Genomic DNA, 22,008 nt, shown 5'->3' on the forward strand with positions numbered 1-22,008 from the left:
TCACTCCCGAGCTTTGCTCCAGCACACTAGCGCTGTTGGGGCGAGTGACTCTGAAATTACAAGTTGTTAGATTTTTCTCTGGTGCTTTATGCTATTTGCCTCCTGCTTTGATGATGATCTTGCTTTTTTACCCAACCGTGGGACAGACTGTTTGTTCCCACACTCGGGACTCCGACTCTCTATTGGTTACACAGACTCTTGGCCTCCCATCCTATTCTAACTACCTCTCGCCAGCTTTGTATTCATGTTATCTGATGAAATTGCTGTACAATATGATCTTAATGCCATCTAATTCACATTCAAATTTTATAAATCAACACTACAGAGCTCTCCCTGTCCTCTGCCATGCCCTGATTGTATTACTGCTGATTATATCTGGAAATGTGCATGTACACCCTGGCCTATCTACTGTTGGTAGCCCCAATTCTGACTTGTGCTCTATCGGTTTCACTGATTTCTCCTCTCGTAAAATGCTGAGTTTTCTGTCGGAGAAAAGTCGGAGTCAGAGGCCGAGCCTTATGTCTCTACTCCTCCCGTTACGGGGTCTGAGAGGCCGAAGCTTCCCACCATTAGCTCTGACAAAATTAGCTCTGACAAAGTCATTGGCGACTCCATTACCCACAGTATTAGACTTAAAACGAATAATCCAGGGATCATACATTGTTTACCAGGGGGCAGGGCTACTGACGTTAAGGCTAATCTGAAGATGGTGCTGGCTAATGCTAAAACTGGCGCGTGTAGAGAGTATAGAGATATTGTTATCCACGTCGGCACCAACGGTGTTAGGATGAAACCATCAGAGGTCACCAACCGCAACATAGCTTCAGCGTGTAAATCAGCTAGAAAGATGTGTCGGCATCGAGTAATTGTCTCGATAATTGAGCCCTACAGCAGAGTCTCACAACTCAATCTCTGGTTGAAAACTGTTTTCTGCCCCTCCCAAAAGATAGAATTTGTAGATAATTGGCCCTCTTTCTGGGACTCACCCACAAACAGGACCAAGCCTGACCTGCTGAGGAGTGACGGACTCCATCCAAGCTGGAGGGGTGCTCTCATCTTATCTACCAACATAGACAGGGCTCTAACTCCTCTAGCTCCACAATGAAATAGGGTGCAGGTCAGGCAGCAGGCTGTTCGCCAGCCTGCCAGCATAGTGGAGTCTGCCACAAGCAGTCAGTGTAGTCAGCTCAGCTATCCCCATTGAGACCGTGTCTGTGCCTCGAACTTGGTTGGGCAAAACTAAACATGGCAGTGTTCGCCTTAGCAACCTCACTAGGATAAAGACCTCCTCCATTCCTGTCATTATTGAAAGAGATCATGATCCCTCACATCTCAAAATAGGGCTACTTAATGTTAGATCCCTTACTTCAAAGGCAATTATAGTCAATGAACTAATCACTGATCATAATCTTGCTGTGATTGGCCTGACTGAAACATGGCTTAAGCCTGATGAATTTACTGTGTTGAATGAGGCCTCCCCTCCTGGCTACACTAGTGACCATATCCCCCCGTGCGTCGCGCAAAGGCGGAGGTGTTGCTAACATTTACGATAGCAAATTTAAATTTACAAAAATTGTTTTCGTCTATTGAGCTTCTCATCATGAAATCTATGCAGCCTACTCAATCACTTTTAATAGCTACTGTTTACAGGCCTCCTGGGCCATATACAGTATTCCGAATTGAGTTCCCTGAATTCCTATCAGACCTTGTAGTCATAGCAGATAATATTATAATCTTTGACTTTATTATTCACATGGAAAAGTCCACAGACACACTCCAAAAGGCTTTCGGAGCCATCATCGACTCAGTGGGTTTTGTCCAACATGTCTCTGGACCTACTCACTGTCACAGTCATACTCTGGACCTAGTTTTGTCCCATGGAATAAATGTTATGGATCTTAATGTTTTTCCTCCTAATCCTGGACTATTGGACCACCGTTTTATTAAGTTTGCAATTGCAACAAATAATCTGCTCAGACCCCAACCAAGGAACATCAGAAGTAGTGCTATAAATTCACAGACAACACAAAGATTCCTTGATGTCCTTCCAGACTCCCTCTGTCTACCCAAGGACATCAGAGGACAAAAATCAGTTAACCACCTAACTGAGGAACTCAATTTAACCTTGCGCAATACCCTAGATGCAGTTGCACCCCTAAAAACATTTCTCATAAGAAACTAGCTCCCTGGTACACAGAAAATACCCGAGCTCTGAAGCAAGCTTCCAGAAAATTGGAACGGAAATGGCGCCACACCAAACTGGAAGTCTTCCGACTCGCTTGGAAAGACAGTACCGTGCAGTATTGAAGAGCCCTCACTGCTGCTCGATCATCCTATTTTTCCAACTTAATTGAGGAAAATAAGAACAATCTGAAATTCCGTTTTGATACTGTCGCAAAGCTAACTAAAAAGCAGCATTCCCCAAGAGAGGATGGCTTTCACTTCAGCAGTAATAAATTCATGAACTTCTTTGAGAAAAAGATCATGATTATTAGAGAGCAAATTACGGACTCCTCTTTAAATCTGCATATTCCTTCAAAGCTCAGTTGTCCTGAGTCTGCACAACTCTGCCAGGACCTAGGATCAAGAGAGACACTCAAGTGTTTTAGTACTATATCTCTTGACACAATGATGAAAATAATCATGGCCTCTAAACCTTCAAAGCTGCATACTGGACCCTATTCCAACTAAACTACTGAAAGAGCTGCTTCCTGTGCTTGGCCCTCCTATGTTGAACATAATAAACGGCTCTCTATCCACCGGATGTGTACCAAACTCACTAAAAGTGGCAGTAATAAAGCCTCTCTTGAAAAAGCCAAACCTTGACCCAGAAAATATAAAAAACTATCGGCCTATATCTAATCTTCCATTCCTCTCAAAACATTTTGAAAAGGCTGTTGCGCAGCAACTCACTGCCTTCCTGAAGACAAACAATGTATACGAAATGATTATGTGTGGTTTTACACCCCATCATAGCACTGAGACTGCTCTTGTGAAGGTGGTAAATTACCTTTTAATGGCATCAGACCAAGGGTCTGCATCTGTCCTCGTGCTCCTAGACCTTAGTGCTGCTTTTGATACCATCGATCACCACATTCTTTTGGAGAGATTGGAAACCCAAATTGGTCTACACGGACAAGTTCTGGCCTGGTTTAGATCTTATCTGTCAGAAAGATATCAGTTTGTCTCTGAATGGTTTGTCCTCTGACAAGTCAACTGTAAATTTCGGTGTTCCTCAAGGTTCCGTTTTAGGACCACTATTGTTTTCACTATATATTTCACCTCTTGGGGATGTCATACGAAAACATAATGTTAACATTCACTGCTATGCGGATGACACACAGCTGTACATTTCAATGAAACATGCTGAAGCACCAAAATTGCCCTCGCTAGAAGCCTGTGTTTCAGACATAAGGAAATGGATGGCTGCAAACTTTCTAGTTTTAAATTCGGAAGAAACAGATGCTTGTTCTAGGTCCCTAAAAACAAAGAGATATTCTGTTGAATCTGACAATTAATCTTAATGGTTGTACAGTCGTCTCAAATAAAACTGAAGGACCTCGGCGTTACTCTGGACCCTGATCTCTCTTTTGACAAACATATCAAGACTGTTTCAAGGACAGCTTTGTTTCATCTACGTATCATTGCAAAAATCAGAAACTTTCTGTCCAAAAATGATGCAGAAAAATTCATCCATGCTTTTGTCACTTCTAGGTTAGACTACTGCAATGCTCTACTTTCCGGCTACCCGGATAAAGCACGAAATAAACTTCAGTTAGTGCTAAATACGGCTGCTAGAATCCTGACAAGAACCAAAACATGTGATCATATTACTCCAGTGCTCGCCTCCCTACACTGGCTTCCTGTCAAGGCAAGGGCTGATTTCACGGTTTTACTGCTAACCTACAAAGCATTACATGGGCTTGCTCCTACCTATCTCTCTGATTTGGTCCTGCCGTACATACCTACATGTACACTACGGTCACAAGACGCAGACCTTCAAATTGTCCCTAAAATGTCTAAGCAAACAGCTGGAGGCAGGGCTTTGTCCTATAGACCTCCACTTTTATGGAATGGTCTGCCTACCCATGTGAGAGATGCAAACTTGTTCTCAACCTTTAAGTCTTTACTGAAGACTCATCTCTTCAGTGGGTCATATGATTGAGTGTAGTGTGACCCAGGAGTGTGAAGATGAACGGAAAGGCTCTGGAGCAACGAACCGCCCTTGCTGTCTCTGCCTGGCCGGTTCCCCTCTTTCCACTGGGATCCTCTGCCTCTAACCCTATTACAGGGGCTGAATCACTGGCTTACTGGTGCTCTTTCATGCCGTCCCTAGGAGGGGTGCGTCATGGTTGGTGGTTGAAGATATCCCTCTAGTGGTGTGGGGGCTGTGCTTTGGCAAAGTGGGTGGGGTTATATCCTTCCTGTTTGGCCCTGTCCGGGGGTATCATCGGATGGGACCACAGTGTTTCCTGACCCCTCCTGTCTCAGCCTCCAGTATTTATGCTGCAGTAGTTTGTGTCGGGGGGCTAGGGTCAGTTTGTTATATCTGGAGTACTTCTCCTGTCCTATCCGGTGTCCTGTGTGAATTTAAGTATGCTCTCTCTAATTCTCTCTTTCTTTCTCTCTCTCGGAGGACCTGAGCCCTAGGACCATTCCTCAGGACTACCTGGCATGATGACTCCTTGCTGTCCCCAGTCCACCTGGCCGTGCTGCTGCTCCAGTTTCAACTGTTCTGCCTGTTATTATTATTTGACCATGCTGGTCATTTATGAACATTTGAACATCTTGGCCATGTTCTGTTATAATCTCCACCCGGCACAGCCAGAAGAGGACTTTTTTTTATTTCACCTTTCTTTAACCAGGTAGGCCAGTTGAGAACAAGTTCTCATTTACAACTGCGACCTGGCCAAGATAAAGCATAGCAGTGTGAAAAGACAACAACACAGAGTTACACATGGAGTAAACAATAAACAAGTGTCTGTGACAGCCAGAAATCTTGCTTGTTTGTAGGTGACCAAATACTTATTTTCCACCATAATGTGCAAATAAATTCATAAAAAAATCCTACAATGTGATTTTCTGGATTTTTTTTTTTCTCATTTTGTCTGTCATAGTTGACGTGTACCTATGATGATAAATTTACAGGCCTCTCATCTTTTTAAGTGGGAGAACTTGCACAATTGGTGGCTGACTAAATACTTTTTTGCCCCACTGAAAATATAGTGCTGAGTTTTGATAAATGTAGAGTTTTTTTTCTCCACTTTTTAGGGTGTGCTTGTTTGTTTTGAGATTCCAGTGTTCAAGACCGTTTGTTTATTGTGCAGAATATCTGATTGTCGCCTGTAATTCCACAGGCTCTGGCCATCTGGCCAAAATAACTCTCAGCTGAAGAGAAGCAGCGATTTGCAAGGGCAACTTAAGATGTGATGGCTAGACAGACCCAGAGGACCCCGGTGTCTTTTTAATAACCTCCCCACCCTGGATCTTCCCTGGGTTTGAGGAGCTGATAACGTCAGCAGACCGGAGGAGAAGGGCCAATGGGGAGAAAAAGCACCGTCAGAACGAAAACCGGAGAAACAGTCAACAGCAGCCCTTCCCAGACCACAGACAATCACCTGCACATTAGAGACTATTTTCACTGACTCTTCACACCTACTTGCAGCAACTCCCACTCGCTCACCTTACATACAGTATACACACACAGAGAACATTACCCTCTTATTTTTACTTCTCTTTATTGTTATATTTTATAGAAATGTCTTAATATTGTGTTTTTTTTATAAATGTATTGCACTGTTGAGAGCTTGGATTTTTTGGTTGTTTGGTTTGTTATTTCATTTTTTGGTGGAATGTTTGGGATTTTACTTTTGTATACCATTTATCTTTTTATTTAAATCAGATTTTGTATGTTATTTGTTGACTTTTGAACACCTTTTGGTCGGGGGGCAATAAAGTGCAGTTGTATTTTTCTTGGCTGTGAGAATGAAGGGAGGGGAACTCCATGAACACCCAGAACACACTCCAGATTAATTATGGCAGGGGGAGGGGAACTCCACCCCCCCATTCAGCTGAAAAGGTGGCGCAGGGAATTCAAAAATATTCTTTAGAATATTTCACACATTAACAAGTCCAATACCTCAAATGAAAGATAAACATCTTGTTCATCTACCCATCGTGTCCGATTTTTAAAATGTTTTACAGCGAAAACACAACATACATTTGTTAGACCACCACTAAATCAAAGGGAAAATGCAGACATTTTTTCCAGCCAAAGAGAGTCACAAAAGCAGGATGAATCACTAACCTTTTGAAAATCTTCATCAGATGACACTCATATGACATGTTACACAATACATTTATGTTTTGTTCGATAATATGCTTATTTATATCCACAAATCTCGGTTTACATTGACGCCATGTTCAGAACTGCCTCCAAAATATCCGGAGGAATTATAGAAAGCTACGCCAGATAACAGAAATACTCGTCATAAACTTTGACTAAAGATACATGTTCTACATATAATTAAAGATACACTGGTTCTTAATGCAACCGCTGTGTCAGATTTTTTTTAACGTTACGGAAAAAGCCTAACATTGCAATAATCTGAGACGGCGCTCAGACGTAAATATATTTCTCCGCCATGTTGGAGTCAACAGAAATACGAAATTACATCATAAATATTCCCTTACCTTTGATGATCTTTCATCAGAATGTAGTGCAAGTAGTCCTAGTTCCACAATAAATTGTTGTTTTGTTCCATAATGTTTAATTCTAGTGTCCAATTAGCTGCATTTGCTATCACTTTCAGCTCACATGCCCAAAAACTGACTGCTGGTCCAGGACAACTCGCACGAAAACTTCAAAAATATATATTCCATGTCAAATAAACTGGTCAAACTAAGTAGAGAGTCAATCTTCAGGATGTTATTTCCATATATATCCAATAACGTTCCAACTGGATCATATGTTTTCAGCTACAGCCAAATGGAACGACGGTAGCACCCACAGAGAAATGCACCACAGGGAAATGGCATTCTGTCGGGACACTGACTATTTCCCCTCCCATTCGGTCAAAGTTCCCAGCAAATGCTCCATTCAATTTCTACTGAATGAGGACATCTAGTGGAAGGCATAGGAAGTGCTACCAGATCCATATCTTGTTGGGAAAGGAGGGGGCGATGACGTCAAAGTTGCCCCACATTCAGAATTTCACTTCTTGTTTGGAAGATTGACTGCCCTATGAGTTCTGTTATACTCACAGGCATAATTCAAACAGTTTTAGAAACATCATAGTGTTTTCTATCCAATAGTAATAATAATATGCATATATTAGTAATCTAGGACAGAGTAGGATGCAGTTCACTATGGGCACGCAATTAATCCAAAGTGAAAATACTGCCCCCTATCCTCAACAAGTTTTAAAACATTAAACAATGAATTTAAAGTACACTTTTAATAAGTATATTGGCTTAAGATATAATAGAAAATCTATCTGGTATTTGAAGTATGTTAGGTGAATTTTTGGGATATTTAAGTATACTGTAATATATAAAAAAATAGATATAATTGTTTTGCTGCCTAACAAAGTCACACACACACATACACCATCCCACCTCCCCTTCCCCAAAACTTGTGTAAATATTGGATTATAAATTGTGCCTTCCTGCATTATACTTATGCTAAAATCTTTATTATATTCTACTGCCATTTACAACGATGTATACAGTACAACTAATACAACTTGGAAATTCATACTGATCAGAATAACAACATGTTTCACTTACACACCAGACATCAGAGCTCAGAAACTCTCTCTATCTCTCTGTAATTGGTTAGTAGTGAGGTGTGTGATTTACACAGACAACTATTTGACTGAACATATGTTCTAATGAAACGCACACACAAACTCTCCCTCCCCTGTCTGTGCAGTTTGAGCAGGTAGTCAATATATTGGGTTGTGAATGAGAAGGCTGTATTGTAGAGGACTGAGACCACAGCTGGCTGCAATACTACACCACTGTATCTGGAACTAGTTAATCTCACACACACGTAAGTACTCTCAATCCCTCCCTCTCTCTCCCTCCTCTTCTCTCTCTCTCTCTCTCCCTCTCTCTCTCTCTCTCTCTCTCTCTCCCTTTCCTCCCTTTCTCACTTCCTCCTCCCTTTCTCTCCTACCTCTCTACTCCAGCGGTTGATCCACTTGTCTCTCTGTCTCCTGCTGATGTAAAAAGGATCTCCAGCCTGAAAGGTCTCTCTGGGAACCGGCCTTCTGCGCAGCCTGCTGCCTTCCCCCTGCACACACACACGCACGCACGTTAGCTACTTTTGTCTGTCTATCTCTCTGTCTGTCTGTCTGTCTGTCTGTCTGTCTGTCTGTCTGTCTGTCTGCCTGTCTGCCTGTTTGCCTGTCCGTCTTTGCAGAATGACCATCTTATTGTTATACAGGCACGCTAAGTGGAGTCCTTGCCTCCATGTTGTGGTCCTTTGGCTCCAGAGGCTCCATTTTCCGCCTGCCACGTTTCCTGCGAGGGGAGGGGTCAACTTCCTCTGGGGGTGTGGGGGGTGCCATCTCACACGAGTCCTGGAGAGAGAGAGAGAGACAGAGGTTGAAAAATAAAGACTGAACTTTAACCAATGACCACTATCAAATAACAGGGTTTTAATAATCAGGTGAGTGCTTCTGTGAGTGTGAGAGTTTTAACACCAGACTGAGACTGCCTCATATTAACAACAGCTATTTAACAACAGCTGTTAACAACAGTGTTCAATGAGGCTAGATGATATTAGCACTACAACAGTGTTCAATGAGGATAGATGCTATTAGCGCTACAACAGTGTTCAATGAGGCTGGATGCTATTAGTGTTACAACAGTGTTCAATCAATTAAGCTTGCTGCTATTAGCGCTACAACAGTGTTCAAGGAGGCTAGATGCTACTAGCGTTACAAGTATTCAATCAAGCTAGCTGCTATTAGCGATACAACAGTGTTCAATGAAGCTAGCTGCTATTAGCATTACCTGTTCAATGAAGCTAAATTATATTAGTGTTACAACAGTGTTCAATGTAGCCAGTTGCTTTTAGCATTACAATAGTGTGCAATGAAGCAAACTGCTTTTTAGCGTTACAACAGTGTTCAATGAAACTAGCTGCTATTAGCGTTTCTACAGTGTTCAATTAAGCTAGCTGCTATTAGTGTTAGAACTGAGTTCAATTAAACCTCTTGCTATTACCATTAGGCTACTGTGTTAGTACAAAACAGTTTCTAATGAAGCTAACCATGTAATGCTAAAATAGCATGGTGTGTTTAATAAAGCAAGCCATTCATAAAATCACGACCAAGTTAAACAAGGTGCTAATATTATGCTAGGCTGCTAACAGGCTAGCTGGGTTTAACGATCCTATCAGCTAATCAGATCACTGTGTTAAAACAACAGTATCTAACATGTGACAAATACAATTTGATTTGATAACTAGCATACTGAAACAACACTGTATTTAATGATGCTAGACTGCTTTAACAGTTTTTAGCAGTTTTTATAGGTGTCGCTAACAAGCAAGCAGGTTAGTTTATAGGTGTGTCGCTAGCAGGCTAACGGGATAGAAGGCTAACAGGCGTCCAGGCTAACAGGCTAAGTTTATAGGTGTGTCGTTAAGGAGTCTGTGAGTCCGGAGCTCAAAGGCTACACTAATGAGCTCTCACAGACTCACAGACCATAATGAACAGGTGAGAAGCTCCATAAAACACATTAAACAGTGGAGACCATGTGCCCCTGGAAACACACACACACACACACACACACACACACACACACACACACACATCTTTCTCCATTCTCATCTCACACACTGGTACTGGTACACATTGCAGCAAGAAACCTCATGTAAGCTTCCAGAAATATTGCCTATTCTTTAGCTCAGTAGGCTAACATGACTGGCTGAGATAATGAGTGGGCTGGACATGCCGATAGATGAGTTCGGATTGGTCTGCCATGTAGCAGGCTTCTGTCTATAATATAAGCTGGTCAGTATGTGTGAGTAATCCTTTCTAACGCAGATTTTTTTGAAAGACCTCACAAAGTAGAACTTCATTAGTGTTGCTGTAACGGTTTTCCTTATATGAAGGAGAGTCGGACCAAAATGCGGCGTGGCTATTGTGATTCATGTTTAATGAAACAAAGTAAACAAGAATCAAATACAAAAACAACAAACATAATGTGAAAACCGAAACAGCCTAAACTGGTGCAAACTAACACACGACGGGAACAGGAACAAGGACAATCACCCACGAAACACTCAAAGAATATGGCTACCTAAATATGGTTCCCAATCAGAGACAACGATAAACACCTGCCTCTGATTGAGAACCACTTCAGACAGCCATAGACTAACCTAGAAAACTCCACTAAGCTACAATCCCAATACCTGTGAAAAAACCCCAAGACAAAACACACCACATACAAAAACCCATGTCACACCCTGGCCTGACCAAATAGATAAAGAGAACACAAAATACTAAGACCAGGGCGTGCCAGTTGCTCTCCACTTTCTGGAGGACCGAGTTTTGAAATCAGTGGAATTAGAGTATGATAGCTAAGGAGATGGAGAAAATTCTGGCATTTGATTTGCAAATATGCAGACAGAGTTGAAAAAAGATCACACAGAAGGCTGTGGTATAAAACACCTTCTTCTTCAAACTAAGGGCAACCATGGCCTCCGTGACAGAGAGGGAGAGTCCATCCATGTATACGTGTAAGAGAGTCTAGCAAGCTACAGTCTCAGTTATTACACGCTTCTAATTTTGTCACAAAGTAGTTTTCATTTCAAGTTAAAGTGTACTGTTCGCTAGCAAGCTAACGGTAGCTGGTTGGTTGGCTAGCTAACATTACATGTATGATCTGTGTAGTAATATTATTCGTATCTCAGAGCCATTTCTATTGCTGGTTATATCCTAATGTTAGCTGTCTAACATTGAACCTGGTTGGTTAGCTACCTGCAGATTCATGCAGGGTAGTAATGTTATGAGTTGGGATTATAGTTCATTGTTTAGCTAGCTACATGTCTAAACAAAAGACTACTATTTCAATAGAATGTTTATGATGTCACTGCGACAACTGTTGATAGACGTGGCTGGTAAATTTGCTCTGGCTATCTACTCTGATTTCAGAGCACACTCATCTGTGTGTGCCAGAGCGCAGAATGACTGACGCATTACTGAATGTTCAACATGAACATGAATGTGTCAGTAAACGTTGGCAAAAAAGCGTAACTACATTCTTGCCAGCAGCACAGTTGCAATCACCAACGCTCTGGATAACATAAAAACAGCCTAACCAGCTCTGCTAGGGGGAGTAAAATGGTCCGAGTGAGCTGTTCTTGCATTTGTGTCTGGAAGTAAACTCGCCAACGTTAGCCAGTTAGCTCGTAAACTAGCCAACGTTAGCCAGTTAGCTCATAAACTAGCCAACGTTAGCCAGTTAGCTTGGGTGCATGACCGCTGTTGTTAGGTCAGAACGCTCGGATCAACCCTACTCCTCTGAGAGCAAAACGCTCTGAATTTACAAACGGACAATCTGACAACGCTCTGAGTTTATGAACACCCAGAACACACTCCAGATTAATTAATTATGGCAGAGGGAGGGGGAACTCCATTCAGCTGAAAAGGTGGTGCAGGGAATTCAAAAATATTCTTTAGAATATTTCACACATTAACAAGTCCAATACCTCAAATGAAAGATAAACATCTTGTTCATCTACCCATCATGTCCGATTTTTTAAATGTTTTACAGCGAAAACACAACATATATTTATGTTAGACCACCACCAAATCAAAGGGAAAACCCAGCCATTTTTTCCAGCCAAAGATAGAGTCACAAAAGCAGGATGAATCACTAACCTTTTGAAAATCTTCATCAGATGACACTCATATGACATGTTACACAATACATTTATGTTTTGTTCGATAATATGCATATTTATATCCACAAATCTCGGTTTACATTGACGCCATGTTCAGAACTGCCTCCAAAATATCCGGAGGAATTATAGAAAGCTACGCCAGATAACAGAAATACTCATCATAAACTTTGACTAAAGATACATGTTCTACATATAATTAAAGATACACTGGTTCTTAATGCAACCGCTGTGTCAGATTTTTTTTTTTACGTTACGGAAAAAGCCTAACATTGCAATAATCTGAGACGGCGCTCAGACGTAAATATATTTCTACGCCATGTTGGAGTCAACAGAAATACGAAATTACATCATAAATATTCCCTTACCTTTGATGATCTTTCATCAGAATGTAGTGCAAGTAGTCCTAGTTCCACAATAAATCGTTGTTTTGTTCCATAATGTTTAATTCTAGTGTCCAATTAGCTGCATTTTCTATTACTTTCAGCTCACATGCCCAAAAACTGACTGCTGGTCCAGGAAAACTCGGACGAAAACTTCAAAAATATATATTCCATGTCAAATAAACTGGTCAAACTAAGTAGAGAGTCAATCTTCAGGATGTTATTTTCATATATATCCAATAACGTTCCAACCGGATCATACGTTTTCATCTGCAGCCAAATGGAACGACGGTGGCACCCACAGAGAAATGCACCACAGGGAAATGGCATTCTGTCGGGACACTGACTATTTCCCCTCCCATTCGGTCAAAGTTCCCAGCAAATGCTCCATTCAATTTCTACTGAATGAGGACATCTAGTGGAAGGCATAGGAAGTGCTACCAGATCCATATCTTGTTGGGAAAGGAGGGGGCGATGACGTCAAAGTTGCCCCACATTCAGAATTTCACTTCTTGTTTGGAAGATTGCCTGCCCTATGAGTTCTGTTATACTCACAGGCATAATTCAAACAGTTTTAGAAACATCATAGTGTTTTCTATCCAATAGTAATAATAATATGCATATATTAGCAATCTAGGTCAGAGTAGAATGCAGTTCACTATGGGCACGCAATTCATCCAAAGTGAAAATACTGCCCCCTATCCTCAACAAGTTTTAAATTGCATCTTCACACTCGTAGTATAAACCAGATTTTAATCTTGAACTCTTTGGTTGTTTAGTACACAGCCTCACATGTGAATCCTTAAAGAGATGGGTGGGGCTAAAGCTTAAAAAACCCTGAATGTTCTGCTAGACAGGTAACTCTTTATCCACACTATAGCAGGGGGTGTAAAGCCATAACACATGTGTTTTGTTGCTGGCATGGCATCCCTAAATTTTCTAATCTTGCCAATGAAAAAATCATTAAAGTAGTTGGCAATATCAGTCGGTTTTGTGATGAATGAGCCATTTGATTCAACGAATGATGGAGCTGAATTTGCCTTTTCCCCCCCAAAATGTTATTGAAGGTGCTCCAAAGCTTTTTACTGTCATTCTTTATATAATTTATCTTTGTTTCATAGTGTAGTTTCTTTTTATTCAGTTTAGTCACATGATTTCTCAATTTGCAATACGTTTGCCAATCAAGTTTGTCTGCAGCCAGACTTATTTGCCTTTCCTTTAGCCTTATCCCTCTCAACCATAAAATGATTAAATTCCTCATCAATCCACGGCAATTTATCAATTTTTACAATCATTTTCTTAATGGGTACATGCTTATTAGTAACTGGAATAAGCAATTTCATTATGTCAAGTGCAGCGTCTGTTTGCTCCTTTTTACACACCACGGACCAACACATCAACAACATAGGAATCACTACAAAACTTATTGTATGACCTCTTATACACAATATTAGGCCTTTGTTCAGAGGAGACTGTGTGAATCAGGCCTTCATGGTCGAATTTCTGCAAAGAAACTACTACTTAATGATACCAATAATAAGAAGAGACTTGTTTGGGCCAAGAAAGATGAGAAATAGACATTAGACCGGTGGAAATCTGTCTGATGAGTCTAAATTTGAGATTTTTTGTTCCAACCGCCGTGTCTTTGTGAGACGAAAAGTATGTGAACGGATGATGTCCGCATGTGTGGTTCCACCGTGAAGCATGGAGGATGAGGTGTGATGGTTTGGGGCTGCTTTGCTGGTGACACTGTCAGTGATTTATTTAGAATTCAAGGCACACTTAACCTGCATGGCTACCACAGCATTCTGTAGTGACACGCATCTCTTTTGTGCTTCGTGGGACAATGACCCAACACACCACCAATAACTACTGTGCGATATGACTCAACAGCAACATTGGGAAAATTCTCTGCGTTAACTCATACATTTCCTCAGTGAAAACAATGTACTTTTTACCAAATTAGAGTACAACAGACCAGGTATTCACCCTGCACACCCTAATTGACAAACAAGAAACCAAAACAAAGGTCAAGTCTTCTCATGCTTTGTTAATTTCAAAAAAGATTTTGACTCAATTTGGCATGAGGGTCTGCTATACAAATTGATGGAAAGCAGTGTTGGGAAAAAACATACATTATAAAATACAAAATAAAATAAAAATAAAATAAAATAAAAATTGGCAAATAGCACACGCATTTCTTTCCACAGGGCCATGGGGTGAGACAGGGATGCAGCTTGAGCTTCACCCTCTACAACATATATAAACAAATTGGAGAGGACACTAGAACAGTCTGCAGCACCTGGCCTCGCCCTACTAGAATCTGAAGTCAAATGTCTACCGTTTGCTGATGATCTGGTGCTTCTGTCACCAACCAAGGAGGGCCTACAGCAGCATCTAGATGTTCTGCACAGATTCTGCCACACCTGGGCCCTGACAGTAAATCTCAGTTAGACAAAATTAATGGTGTTCCAAAAAAGGTCCAGTCGCCAGGACCACAAATACAAATTCCATCTAGACACTGATGCCCTAGAGCACACAAAAAACGATACGTACCTTGGCCTAAACATCAGCACCACAGGTAACTTCCACAAAGCTGCGAACGATCTGAGAGTCAAGGCAAGAAGGGCCCTCTACGCCATCAACAGGAATATAAAATTTGACAAACCAATCAGGATCTGGTTAAAAGTACTTGAATCAGTTATAGAACCCATTGCCCTTTATAGTTGTGAGGTCTGGGGTCCGCTCACCAATCAAGAATTCACAAAATGGTACAAACACCAAATTGAGTTCAGGATAGAACTGCCAAAGGGGGAGGAGTTGCAGTCTACTGCAGAGATAGCCTGCAAAGTAATGTCATACTTTCCAGGTCCATACCAAAACAGTTCGAACTACTAATCTTAAAAATTACTCTCTCCAGAAAAAAGTCTCTCACTGTTGCAGCCTGCTACCAACCCCCCTCAGCTCCCAGCTGTGCCCTGGACACCATTTGTGAATTGATCGCCCCCCCCATCTAGCTTCAGAGTTTGTTCTGTTAGGTGACCTAAACTGGGATATGCTTAACACCCCGGCAGTCCTCCAATCTAAGCTAGATGCCCTCAATCTCACACAAATCATCAAGGAACCCACCAGATACAACCCAAAATCTGTAAACAAGGGCACCCTCATAGACGTCATCCTGACCAACTGGCCCTCCAAATACACCTCCGCCGTCTTCAACCAGGATCTCAGCGATCACTGCCTCATTGCCTGTATCCGCTACGGAGCCGCAGTCAAACGACCACCCCTCATCACTGTCAAACGCTCCCTAAAACACTTCTGTGAGCAGGCCTTTCTAATCGACCTGACCCGGGTATCCTGGAAGGACATTGACCTCATTCCGTCAGTTGAGGATGCCTGGTCATTCTTTAAAAGTAACTTCCTCACCATTTTAGATAAGCATGCTCCGTTCAAAAAATGCAGAACTAAGAACAGATATAGCCCTCGACCAGCACAAAAACATCCTGTGGCGGACTGCAATAGCATCGAATAGTCCCCGCGATATGCAACTGTTCAGGGAAGTCAGGAACCAATACACGTCAGAAAAGCTAAGTCCAGCTTCTTCAGGCAGAAATTTGCATCCTGTAGCTCCAACTCCAAAAAGTTCTGGGACACTGTGAAGTCCATGGAGAACAAGAGCACCTCCTCCCAGCTGCCCACTGCACTGAGGCTAGGTAACACGGGCACCACCGATAAATCCATGTTTATCGAAAACTTCAACAAGCATTTCTCAACGGCTGGCCATGCATTCCGCCTGGCTACTCCAACAGCTCCGCCCCCCCTGCAGCTACTCGCTCAAGCCTCTCCAGGTTCTCCTTTACCCAAATCCAGATAGCAGATGTTCTGAAAGAGCTGCAAAACCTGGACCCGTACAAATCAGCTGGGCTTGACAATCTGGACCCTCTATTTCTGAAACTATCCGCCGCCATTGTCGCAACCCTTATTACCAGCCTGTTCAACCTCTCTTTCATATCGTCTGAGATTCCCAAGGATTAGAAAGCTGCCGCAGTTATCCCCCTCTTCAAAGGGGGAGACACCCTGGACCCAAACTGTTACAGACCTATATCCATCCTGCCCTGCCTATCTAAGGTCTTCGAAAGCCAAGTCAACAAACAGGTCACTGATCATCTCGAATCCCACCGTACCTTCTCCGCTGTGCAATCTGGTTTCCGAGTCGGTCACGGGTGCACCTCAGCCAAGCTCAAGGTACTAAACGATATCATAACGGCCATCGATAAAAGACAGTACTGTGCAGCCGTCTTCATTGACCTTGCCAAGGCTTTCGACTCTGTCAATCACCATATTCTTATCGGCAGACTCAGTAGCCTTGGTTTTTCTGATGACTGCCTTGCCTGGTTCACCAACTACTTTGCAGACAGAGTGCAGTGTGTCAAATCGGAGGGCATGCTGTCCGGTCCTCTGGCAGTCTCTAAGGGGGTGCCACAGGGTTAAATTTTCGGGCCGACTCTTTTCTCTGTAAATATCAATGATGTTGCTCTTGCTGCAGGCGATTCCCTGATCCACCTCTACGCAGACGACACCATTCTATGTACTTCCAGCCCGTCCTTGGACACTGTGCTATCTAGCCTCCAAACAAGCTTCAATGCCATACAACACTCCTTCCGTGGCCTCCAACTGCTCTTAAACGCTAGTAAAACCAAATGCATGCTGTTCAACCGTTCGCTGCCTGCACCCGCACGCCTGACTAGTATCACCACCCTGGATGGTTCCGACCTTGAATATGTGGACATCTATAAGTACCTAGGTGTCTGGTTAGACTGTAAACTCTCCTTCCAGACTCATATCAAACATCTCCAATCGAAAATCAAATCTAGAGTTGGCTTTCTATTCCGCAACAGAGCCTCCTTCACTCACGCCGCCAAACTTACCCTAGTAAAACTGACTATCCTACCGATCCTCGACTTCGGCGACGTCATCTACAAAATAGCTTCCAACACTCTACTCAGCAAACTGGATGCAGTTTATCACAGTGCCATCCGTTTTGTCACTAAAGCACCTTATACCACCCACCACTGCGACTTGTATGCTCTAGTCGGCTGGCCCTCGCTACATATTCGTCGCCAGACCCACTGGTTCCAGGTCATCTACAAGTCCATGCTAGGTAAAGCTCCGCCTTATCTCAGTTCACTGGTCACGATGGCAACACCCACCCGTAGCACGCGCTCCAGCAAGGTGTATCTCACTGATCATCCCTCAAGCCAACACCTCATTTGGCCGCCTTTCGTTCCAGTTCTCTGCTGCCTGTGACTGGAACAAATTGCAAAAATCGCTGAAGTTGGAGACTTTTATCTCCCTCACCAACTTCAAACATCTGCTATCTGAGCAGCTAACCGATCGCTGCAGTCTTATCGGTAAATAGCCCACCCAATTTTACCTACCTCATCCCCATACTGTTTTTATTTATTTACTTTTCTGCTCTTTTGCACACCAATATCTCTACCTGTACATGACCATCTGATCATTTATCACTCCAGTGTTAATCTGCAAAATTGTAATTATTTGCCTACCTCCTCATGCCTTTTGCACACAATGTATATAGACTCTCTTTTTTTCTACTGTGTTATTGGCTTGTTTATTGTTTACTCCATGTGTAACTCTGTGTTGTCTGTTCACACTGCTATGCTTTATCTTGGCCAGGTCGCAGTTGCAAATGAGAACTTGTTCTAAACTAGCCTACCTGGTTAAATAAAGGTGAAATAAAATGTAAAAAATGACCAGCTCTGAAACCAGATTGCATAGCGGAGAAGGTATGGTGGGATTCGAAATGGTCGATAATCTGTTTGTTGACTTGGCTTTCGGAGACCTTAAAAAGGCAGGGTAGGATAGATATAGGTCTGTAGCAGTTTGGGTCTAGAGTGTCTCCCCCTTTGAAGAGGGGGATGACTGCAGCTGCTTTCCAATCATTGGGAATCTCAGACGACATGAAAGAGAGGTTGAACAGGCTAGTAATAGGGGTGGCAACAATTTCGGCAGATAATATTAGAAAGAAAGGGTCCAGATTGTCTCGCCCGGCTGATTTGTAGGGGTCCAGATTTTGCAGCTCTTTCAGAACATCAGCTGACTGGATTTGGTAGAAGGAGAAATGGGGGAGGCTTGGGTGAGTTGCTATGGGGGGTACAGTGCAGTTGACCGGGGTAGCCAGGTGGAAAGCATGGCCAGCCGTAGAAAAATGCTTCTTGAAATTCTCAATTATAGTGGATTTATCGGTGGTGACAGTGTTTCCTATCTTCAGTGCAGTGGGCAGCTGGGAGGAGGTGTTCTTATTCTCCATGGACTTTACAGTGTCCCAGAACTTTTTGAGTTTGTGTTGCAGGAAGAAAATTTCTGTTAGAAAAAGCTAGCCTTGGCTTTTCTAACTGCCTGTGTATATTGGTTTCGAGCTTCCCTGAAAAGTTGCATATCACGAGGGCTGTTCGGTGCTAATGCAGAACGCCATAGGATGTTTTTGTGTTGGTTAAGGGCAGTCAGATCTGGAGAGAACCAAGGGCAATATCTGTTCCTGGTTCTAAATTTCTTGAATGGGGCATGCTTATTTAAGATGGTGAGGAAGGCTTTTTTTTTTAAATAACCAGGCATCCTCTACTGACGGGATGAGATCAATATCCTTCCAGGATACCCCGGCCAGGTCAATAAGAAAGGACTGCTTGCTGAAGTGTTTCAGGAAGTGTTTGACAGTGATGAGTGGAAGTCGTTTGACTGCTGACCCATTACGGATGCAGGCAATGAGGCAGTGATCGCTGAGATCTTGGTTGAAAACAGCAGAGGTGTATTTAGAGGGCAAGTTGGTTAGGATGATATCTATGAGGGTGCCCGTGTTTAAGGCTTTGGGGTGGTACCTGGTAGGTTCATTGATAATTTGTGTGAGATTGAGGGCATCAAGCTTAGATTGTAGGATAGCTGGGGTGTTAAGCATGCAGCACGAGCTCTGAAGATAGATGGGGGGCAATCAGTTTACATATGGTGTCCAGAGCACAGCTGGGGGCAGAGTGTGGTCGATAGCAGGCGGAAACGCATAGAGACTTGTTTTTAGAGAGGTGGATTTTTAAAAGTAGAAGTTCAAATTGTTTGGGTACAGACCTGGATAGTAGGACAGAACTCTGCAGGCTATCTTTGCAGTAGATTGCAACACCGCCCCCTTTTCCGTTCTATCAAGTCTGAAAATGTTGTAGTTCGGGATGAAAATGTCAGAATTTTTGGTGGTCTTCCTAAACCAGGATTCAGACACGGCTAAAACATCCGGGTTGGCAGAATTTGCTAAAGCAGTGAATAAAACACATTTAGGGAGGAGTCTTCTAATGTTAACATGCATGAAACCAAGGCTATTACGGTTACAGAAGTTATCAAAAGAGAGCGCCTGGGAAATAGGAGTGGAGCGAGGCACTGCAGGGCCTGGATTCACCTCCACATAACCAGAGGAACAGAGGAGGATTTAGGATAAGGGTACGGCTAAAAGCTATGAGAATTGGTAGTCTAGAACGTCTGGAACAGAGAGTAAAATGAGGTTTCTGGGGGCGATAAAATAGCTTCAAGGTATAATGTACAGACAAAGGTATGGTAGGATGTGAATACAGTGGAGGTAAACCTAGGTATTGAGTGATGATGAGAGAGATATTGTCTCTAGAAACATCATTGAAACCAGGTGATGTCATCGCTTGTGTAGGTGATGGAACTGAAAGATTGGATAAAGTATAATGAGCAGGGCTAGAGGCTCTACAGTGAAATAAGCCAATAATCACTAACCAGAACAGCAATGGGACAAAGCATATTGACATTAAGGAGAGGCATGCTTAGTCAAGTGATCATAAGGCTCCAGTGAGTAGTGAGGTTGGTTGGGGTAACGGCGATACAGACAGCTAGCCAGGCCATCAGTAGCAAGCTAGCATAGGATAGAGGTCTGTTTTTAGTCACCTCATGCGTTTCCATCGGTAGATTAGTGGGGTTCCGTGTGGTAGAGGGGATCAATCAAATTGGCAAAATAGATATAGTTATAGTGACCCAAGAAAAATTGTCCGATAGATCTATTCAGATAGCAGCCGATAAGACAGCTAACGATTAGTGGTATTCAGGTAACGTCGCGACGGAGGGGCCAGTTGGATAACTCCCTCGGGCAGATAACGTCGGTAGTCCAGTTGTGAAGGCCCGGTGGGGCTCCGCGTTGGCAGTAAAACGGGTCAAGATAGGTGATTGTAGCCCAGGAGTGGCTGATGGAACTCTTCAGCTGGCTAGCTCCGGACTAATTTATGTTTGCTCCGGGATCGACGTAAGCCAATAGTCACACGGATAGCAGCTAGCTAGGAAAAATAGGTCCCGGTATGTTCTGGTCTGAGTCGCGTTGTACAAAACTGGCGATAGATTTTCGAACTAAAGGATAGCTGATCACCACAAACTGTGGTTAGCTTCTGGCTAGCTTCTGGCTAGCTTCTGGTTAGCTTCTGGTTAGCTTCTGGCTAGCTTCTATTGTGGATTTCATATTTGAGGTAAATAATACTTTTTTTAAATTGGTGAGGTGGGTTGCAGGAGAGTGTTTTGAAGTTGAGTTTTTGGAAAAGAAAAGATATAAAAGATATGTGAAGAAAGGTATATATATATATATATATATATATATATATATATATATATATATATATATATATATATATACGGGACACGACAAGACGAGGACAAAGGACGTCTGACTGCTATGCCATCTTGGGACTGACCCAAACTTAAGGAAAGCTTTGACTTTGTACAGACTCAGTGAGCAGAGCCTTGCTATTGAGAAAGGTCGCCGTAGGCAGACCTGGCTCTCAAGAGAAAACAGGTGTTCACTGCCCACAAAATGAGGTGGAAACTGAGCTGCACTTCCTAACTGTCACGTTCTGACCTTTATTTCCTTTGTTTTGTCTTTATTTAGTATGGTCAGGGCGTGAGTTGGGTGGGCAGTCTATGTTTGTTTGTTCTATATTTTGGGTATTCCTATGTTTTGGCCTAGTATGGTTCTCAATCAGAGGCAGGTGTCATTAGTTGTCTCTGATTGAGAATCATACTTAGGTAGCCTGGGTTTCACTGTGTGTTTGTGGGTGATTGTTCCTGTCTCTGTGTCTGCACCAGATAGGACTGTTTGGGGTTTTCACATTTCTTGTTTTTTGAAGTCAGTTGTTCTTGTGTACTTTACGTATTAAAAAGAACCATGGACACTTACCACGCCGCATATTGGTCCTCTGATCCTTTTCGCCTCTCCTCTTCGGAAGAAGAGGAGGAAATCCCTTACAGAATCACCCACCACAACAGGACCAAGTGGCGTGGTAAACAGCAGCTGCAGCAAAAGCAGCAGCAGGAGAAGCAACAGAGGCAGCAGCAGCAGGAACAGCAACAGCGAGGTCAGGATTTCGGGACATGGGAGCAGAATCTGGACTACACAACTTGTGAGGAGATAGACAGGTGGGCGGTCGACCCAGGGAGAGTGCCGGAGCCCGCCTGGGATTCGATGGAGCAGTGCAAGGAAGGTTAAAGGAGAATGAGGTTGGCGAAGCCAGCACGGCAGTGCAACAGGTACGAGAGGCAGCCCCTCCCCAAATTTTTTGGGGGGGGCACACGAGGTGTGGAGCTAAGCCAGGTAGCAGACCTGAGCTCACTCCTCGTGCTTATTATAAGCAGCGCGTTACTGGT

General features: G+C 42.9%; 1 protein-coding gene across 5 annotated transcripts in view; it reads right to left on the reverse strand.

Moving 5' to 3' along the window:
• The window catches only part of LOC135506265 (DNA (cytosine-5)-methyltransferase 3A-like), a 113,706-nt gene that overhangs the window by 74,800 nt on the left and 16,898 nt on the right, over nucleotides 1–22,008 (reverse strand). For 3 of the 5 annotated variants that reach the window (XM_064925801.1, XM_064925800.1, XM_064925802.1), the window contains one exon: nucleotides 8,472–8,585. In XM_064925801.1, the coding sequence (XP_064781873.1) occupies nucleotides 8,472–8,585 (114 nt within the window). Of the gene's footprint in view, nucleotides 1–8,179; nucleotides 8,321–8,471; nucleotides 8,586–22,008 lie in introns of those variants that run through there. The other 2 variants (XM_064925804.1, XM_064925803.1) reach the window with 2 other exon arrangements.

Source organism: Oncorhynchus masou, chromosome 19, assembly GCF_036934945.1.
Source record: "Oncorhynchus masou masou isolate Uvic2021 chromosome 19, UVic_Omas_1.1, whole genome shotgun sequence".
Classification (NCBI taxonomy): Eukaryota; Metazoa; Chordata; class Actinopteri; order Salmoniformes; family Salmonidae; genus Oncorhynchus; species Oncorhynchus masou.